This window comes from Phoca vitulina, unplaced genomic scaffold, assembly GCF_004348235.1.
Source record: "Phoca vitulina isolate PV1807 unplaced genomic scaffold, GSC_HSeal_1.0 scaffold7, whole genome shotgun sequence".
NCBI lineage: Eukaryota > Metazoa > Chordata > Mammalia > Carnivora > Phocidae > Phoca > Phoca vitulina.
Genome location: NW_022589710.1, coordinates 7,589,784 through 7,596,927, shown reverse-complemented (window position 1 = coordinate 7,596,927; position 7,144 = coordinate 7,589,784). Strand labels below are relative to the sequence as shown.

General features: G+C 39.3%; 1 protein-coding gene across 1 annotated transcript; it reads left to right on the top strand.

The window, feature by feature from the left end:
* Window positions 1-4,248: 4,248 nt before the first annotated feature.
* On the top strand, window positions 4,249-5,092 carry LOC116632610 (sodium/potassium-transporting ATPase subunit beta-3-like). The gene is given in 2 exon segments (XM_032404559.1): window positions 4,249-4,488; window positions 4,490-5,092. Coding segments are annotated over 2 exon segments (843 nt in total).
* The last annotated feature ends 2,052 nt before the right edge of the window (window positions 5,093-7,144 follow it).

Genomic DNA, 7,144 nt, shown 5'->3' with positions numbered 1-7,144 from the left:
GTTGATTTTTTTTTTTTTTTTTTTCCGAAGAACCAGCTCTTGGTTTCAGTGATCTTTTGTATAGTTTTTTTTTTTTTTCCTTAAGTCTCTATTTCATTTATTTCCCCTCTGATCTGTATTATTTCATTTCTCCCGCTAACGTTGGGCTTTGTTCTTCTTTCTCTAGTTCCCTTAGGTATAAGATTAGATTGTTTGAGATTTTTCTTATTTCTTGAGGTACACCTGTGGTTGTTACAAATTTCTCTCAGCATGACTTTCACTGCATCTTAAAGATTTTGGACTATTGTGTTTTCGTTTTCATATGGCTCCATGTATTTTTGGATACCTTTTTTTTTTTCCATTGACCCATTGCTTGTTTACTAGCCTGGTGCTTAGCCTCCATGTGTTTGTGTTTTTCTAGTTTTTTTTTTTTTTTTGTAATTGATTTCTAGTTTCATTCCATTCTGGTTGGAAAAGATGCTTGATATGATTTCCATCTTTTTAAATTTATTGAGACTTGTTTTGTTGCCTAACATGTAATCTACCCTTAAGAATGTTCCATGTGTACTTCAAAAGAATGTGTATCCTGTTGTTGTTGGATGGAATATTCTGGATATATCTGTTAGGTCCACCCGAGCTAATGTGTCTTTCAAAGACACTGTTTCCTTATTGACTGTCAGCTTGGATGATTTTTCCATTGATGTAGTGAGGTGTTAAAGTCCCCTACTATTGTTATATTATTGTCAATTTCTCCTTTTATGTCAGTTAAGATTTGCTTTATGTATTTAGGTGCTCCAATGTAGGGTGCACAAATATTTATAATTGTTAAATTCTCTTGTCTGATTGATCCCTTCATTATTATGTAGTGTGCTTTGTCTTTTGTTAGTCTTTGTTTTAAAGTTTATTTTGTCTGATACAAGTATTGACACACTGACTTTTTTTTCACTTTCATTTGCATGGAATATCTTTTTTCATCCTTTCACTTGGAATTTGTATGTGTCTTGGGTCTGAAGATAGTCTCTTGTAGGCAGCAGATAGATGGGTCTTGGTTTATTTTTATATTTTATTCATTCTATCACTCTGTCTTTTAATAAGAACATTTAGAGCATTTACATTTAAAGTGATAATTGGTAGATATTTACTTATTGCCATTTTGTTAATTATTTTCTGGTGGCTTTTGTAGTTCTCTGTTCCTTCTTTCTCTCTTTCCTTGTAATTGATGAGTTTCTTTAGTATTGTGCTTGCTTTGTAATTATTTTTTTGTGTACCGATTACAGGTTTTTGGTTTGTGGTTCCAAGAGGCTCATAAATAACATCCTAAGTATATAGCAGTCTATAATAAGTTGATGGTCACTTAAGTTGAACACATTCTAAAAGAACTTCATTTTTACTCCCTGCCTTCATTTTCTAATGTATAATTGTTGCCTATTTTACATATTTTTATTCTGTGAGTCTCCTTTCCTTTCATGATTTTATTTCTAATTATTACCTTTTATTTTCCACTTAAAGAAGTTTCTTTAACATTTATTGTAAGGCCAGTGGTGATAAACTTAACTTTGTTTGTCTGGGACACAGTTCTCTCTCCTTCAATTCTGAATTATAACCTTGCTGGTTAGGGTTTTCTTGGTTATAGATTTTTTTCCCTTTAGCACTTGGAATATTATCAAACTACTCCCTACTGGCCAGCAAAGTTTTTGCTCAAAAATCAGCTAATAGCCTTATGGGTTTCCCTTATATGTAACTAATTGCTTCTCTTTGTGGCTTTAAAAATTCTTTATCTTTAATTTTTGATATTTTAATTATTATGCATCATGTGTAGGCTTCCTTGGGTTCATCTTGGTTGGAATGCTCTGTGATTCCTGAATGTGGATGTCTCCAGGCTAGGGAAAGTTTCAGCTATTATTTCTTCAAATAAGCTTTAAAGAGTAAGCTGACTCACTTGTTAGGGGGAATAATGCAACTAGTGACTTTAAGTTGAAGCCAGTGTTCATTTATCATTCCAAAAATCTTACGGCTCTTCAGAATTATGCTAAGTCTATATTACCTGTGCTCTCTAAATGGAACAACAAAGCCTGGATGGTAACACATTTGTTTACAACATGGTTTACTGAGTATTCTAAGCCTACTGTTGAGACCTACTGCTCAAAAAAAAAAAAAATCTGTTTCTAAATATTGCTTCTTATCGACAATGCATCAGGTCACCCAAGAGCTCTGATGGAGATGTACAATAACATTAATTTTCATGCCTGCTAACACATGCATTATGTAGCTCATGGATCAAGAAGTAATTTTGACTTTCAAGTCTTATTATTTAAGAAATACATTTTGTAATGTGATAGCTGCCATGGACAGTGATTCCTCTGATGGATCTGTGAAAACTAAACTGCAAGCCTTTTAGAAAGGATTTGCTACTCTAGGTGCCATAAGGAACATTCATAATTCATAGGAAGAGGTAAAAATATTAACATTAACAGGAGTTTGGAAGAAGTTGATTTCAACCCTCATGGATGACTTTGAGGGGTTTAAGACTTCACTGGAGGAAGTAATGGCAAATATGGTAGAAATAGCAAGAGAACTGGATTTAGAAGCAGAGCCTGAAGATGTGACAATTGTTGCAATCTCATGATAAAACTTGAACACATGAGAGGTTGCTTCTTATGGATGAACAAAGAAAGTAGTTTCTTGAGATGGAGATCTACTCCTGGTGAAGATGTTGTAAATATTGTGGAAATGACAACAAAAGATTTAGAAAATTACATAAACTTTGTTGATAAAGCAGTGGCAGAGTTTCAGGGGACTGACTCCAATTTTGAAAGAAGTATTACAATGGGTAAAATGCTATTAAACAGCATCACATGCTATAGAAAAAAGGAAGTTCACAAACTTCATTGTTTTATTTTAAGAAGTTGCCACAGCCACCCCAACCTTTAGCAATCACCACTCTGATCCATCAGCAGCCATTAATACCAAGGCAAGACCTTTCACCAGTGAAAAGACTGCAACTTGCTGAAAGCTCCTATGATGGTTAGTATTTTTTAGCAGTGAAGTTTCTTAGCAATAAAATTTTTTTAGACATAATACTATTGCACTTTTGATAGACTATAGTATTGTGTAACCAGAACTTTTATATGCACTGGGAAACCAAAAGATTCATTTGACTTGCTTTATTGCAATATTCCCTTTTGGTCTGGAACTTAACCTACAGTATCCGAGCTATGCCTGTATTTGTAATTTTTCACTGGATGCTGGACACTGTGTCTAGAGCAGTAGAGAATGAGATAAATCAGAAATAGGCACATTTTTAAAATTCTATCAGTCCATGACTGTGGGGAGTTGATTTAATCTAATGAGCAGTTTAGATGGGCTTGAGGTTTGTTGTTTGTATGGTTACCTGCAGTGCACCACAGACTTGAAATTCTTCTGGTAGTAAGTTGCTATTACCTTATGTGTAGTATGTGGATCCCGATGCTGGAGGGCTTTTTCAATGTATGTTCCCTACCTGCAACTTTTAGGAGACCTTTTGTGATCTGATCATCTTAACAAAAGTTAAAATTTTATATACTAAATTACTCCATTTTCATATTGGTAGGGTATCTTTTTTTTTTTAAAGATTTTATTTATTTATTTGACAGAGAGAGACACAGCGAGAGAGGGAACACAAGCAGGGGGAGTGGGAGAGGGAGAAGCAGGCTTCCCGCCCAGCAGGGAGCCTGATGCCGGGCTCAAACCCAGGACCCTGGGATCATGACCTGAGCTGAAGGCAGACGCTTAATGACTGAGCCACCCAGGCGCCCCAGTATTGGTAGGGTATCTTGTGGTTTTTCTACTTCTTAAGTGTAGTTAGAACTACACAATTTTTTTTTAAGATTTTATTTATTTGACACAGAGAGACAGTGAGAGAGGGAACACAAGCAGGGGGAGTGGGAGAGGGAGAAGCAGGCTTCCCACTGAGCAGGGAGCCCTAGCGGGGCTCGATCCCAGCACACTGGGATCATGACCTAAGCTGAAGATAGGCGCTCATCTACTGGGCCACCCAGGCTCCCCTACACAATATTTTTTTTTTTTAATAAACCCCTTTTCATATCAGTTTACATAATAAGAATTCTGGCTGCTGAGGATCGAGTGCGCACCGCAGCGAGGAGGTGTCCTCGGCCCTCCCGCTTTCCGCCGCGTCCTCGGACTGTGTCGCTTGAGCCGGGACGCGCCTCCGCGCTCCTTGCTGCCTCCACCCCCACAGCCGCCGCTCTCCTCGCAGTCTGCACACACACCATGACGAAGAAGGAGAAGAAGTCCTTCAACCAGAGCCTAGCCCAGTGGAAGCTCTTCAACTACAGCCTGACCACCGGAGAGTTACTGGGGTGCACCGCCAAGAGCTGGGGTTTGATCTTGCTCTTCTACCTAGTCTTTTATGGGTTCCTGGCTGCACTCTTCTCATTCACAATGTGGGCTATGCTTCAGACTCTGAACGATGAAGTTCCAAAATATCCTGACCAGATTCCTAGTCCAGGACTTAACGGTTTTTCCAAAACCACTAACTGCATTGGAATATTCATTCACTGTGTCTGATCCAGAGTCCTATCAAGGGTATATTGAAGACCTTAGGAGGTTTCTAAAACCATATGATTTAGAAGAACAGAAGAATCTCACAGCCTGTCCTGATGGAGCACTTTTTGAACAGATGGGTCCAATTTATGGTGCATGTCAGTTTCTTCTTGCCTTACTTGGAGCATGCAGTGGTGTGGATGATCCAGAGTTTGGCTACTCCAGAGGAAATCCTTGTGTTCTTGTGAAAATGAACAGAATAATTGGATTAAAACCTCAAGGAGAACCAAGGATAGAATGTACTTCAAAGAGTGAAAACACAGCAGCTCTATCAACTTATACTCCCAATGGAGTTATAGATTTAAAATATGTTCCATATTATGGGAAAAAACTGCATGTGACTTATCTGCAGCCATTGATTGCTATCCAGGTCTCCTTTAATGCTACCAGCAGTACCGTAAATGAAGTGACATTCGAGTGCAAGACTGATGGGTCACCCAACCTAAAAAACCAGGATGATCGTGACAAGTTTTTAGGACGAGTTGTGTTCAAGGTCACAGCACATGCATAGTAGGAGTTAGGATATCTCCACAGAGTAAATGTTGTGTTGTCTGTCTTCATTTTGTATCAGCTGGACCTGCCGTTCTAGAATCATGAGACCACCTTGGAGAAGGGTGGGGTGGTACATGACACTGGGGTAACATCCTAATGTGCTTCCAGACCGTAGTGTTCAGTGTCCTCTCGCGTAACTGCCTGATGCTTCTGCTGCCTTTTGAACCAGTGTACAGTCGCCAGATGGGGGCCGTGAACACCAGCTCCGAACACGTGGGATGGGGGTCTGGTCTTATTTTTATGCGCTTTAATTGCCAAGTGTCTAAAGCTTGCTGTGCTGTGCAAGTATTTTATAGATTTAACACTGGTTAACTGTCATATTTTGATGCCAGCCAAGTTTTAGGGATAAAATGGCACCTGAACATCATCAAGTGACTCTATAGCTCCAAGAACTGTGGTGTGGGGAGAAGTTCTGTATGTGAGGAGAAAAAAAATTAAAAAAAGTGGATTTGAAAGGTTAGAAAAAAAAAAAAAGAATTCTGGCTGCTAAAGGAGGCAATATATGGCAATAGTGAAGGGCAAGCAAAAGAGTTCAGACACAACGGTTTTGAATCCCAGCTCTTGTTGATTTTCCTGGCTAGGTGATCTTGAGCAAATTATTAAACTCTGTCATTCACTTTCCTCTTTTGTATGGGAAGGACTGAATGAAATAATGTAAAATGGCTAATAATTCCTGACCATAGAAAATGCTCAGTGAATGGTCATTATTACCATGCTTACTCACAAAATTTAAATCTGGTGAGAGTAGAGGGCAGACTGTAGGGAGCAGAGCCCATGAGTCTGGAAGAGCAGTTAGTAAATACGTTCAGGAGATGAGAGTCACAAGGGCTTGAAATAGGACTGCAACAGAAGAGATGGAGAAGATGAACTTATAAAGGCTTATGTGTAATCACCGGTTCCCTCGTGTGGTGCCATGGGCCTGTTCTTCCATCATCCCTGTCCTTCTCTGCCTCTTCCATTAACCTCTGTTCAGTATGGTATCCCATAACCTTAAAATTGTCTACATGTCTGTCTTTCTCTACTCAGTGGGAATCCTTGGAGGGATGGGCCACGTGTGACTCCCCTAGGGCTTCCTACGGTGTCTGGCATAGAGTAGGCATCAGCAAGTTTTTTGTAACTCAACAGAAAAGTTGTTCTAGTCTCTTTCTTGCTAGTGCTGTCACTGTTCACATTGTCTGTTGTTCAATGTACGGTTGTTGGAACATTTCCAGCAGCTGTGTCCGGCTGAGTAACTCTTCCATTTTGATTTTAGCCAGATCCTAGATTTTCTGGTGAGCTTGTCTTACCTCTTGGTGTTCTGTAGGGAGAAACAATGCTGTGAAATCTGTTGGGGTTTGGGGCCTCAACCAAACAGCTAGATAATCCCACTGCTTTGATTCGTTTGAGAGCTTCATACTCTGTTACTTTCTATTTATGTCCAATTCCACAAAGATACTTTTCTTGATTTCGGTCCCCATTTCCTTGCCTGTTAGTACACACTTAACTAGTGGGTAACCTGAAGGCAGAAATGACCTGTGCTGCCCGTGGTGTCTTTTCCCTCCTGACAGAAGACCCACGATGGTGTGTGCTTTCTGGCTTCTAGGTTTTATCAGCTTATATCCCCGTGTGTGTAGGTCTTATGTAACATGATGAAGAAAATTATATTTAGCAGAATTCCTTTCAGAAAGAGGGCTGTTTTGTTTAAAAGAAATTCCTTGACAAATTTTCTTGGGGGGAAAAAAAAAAAAGAGAGCTCAAGGGACCTCACTGGGAAGAGAACAAATAGGAGTGAAAAGATGGGAGGTTTGTCTCTGGCACCTCCAGGATCTGGAGCCAGAGAGATGAGGGAAAGCAGCTCACTTTGTAATGGTACTCCTCTTGACTCTCCTTCACCATCTCCCACATCATTAGTAAACCTACCAGCTTCCTGTCGTACTTGGAATGAGTGGCTTTAAAAAGAAACAAAAATTAACATAAGAATTGAAAACAAAAAACTTGTACATGAATGTTCATAGCAGCAGTATACACAGTA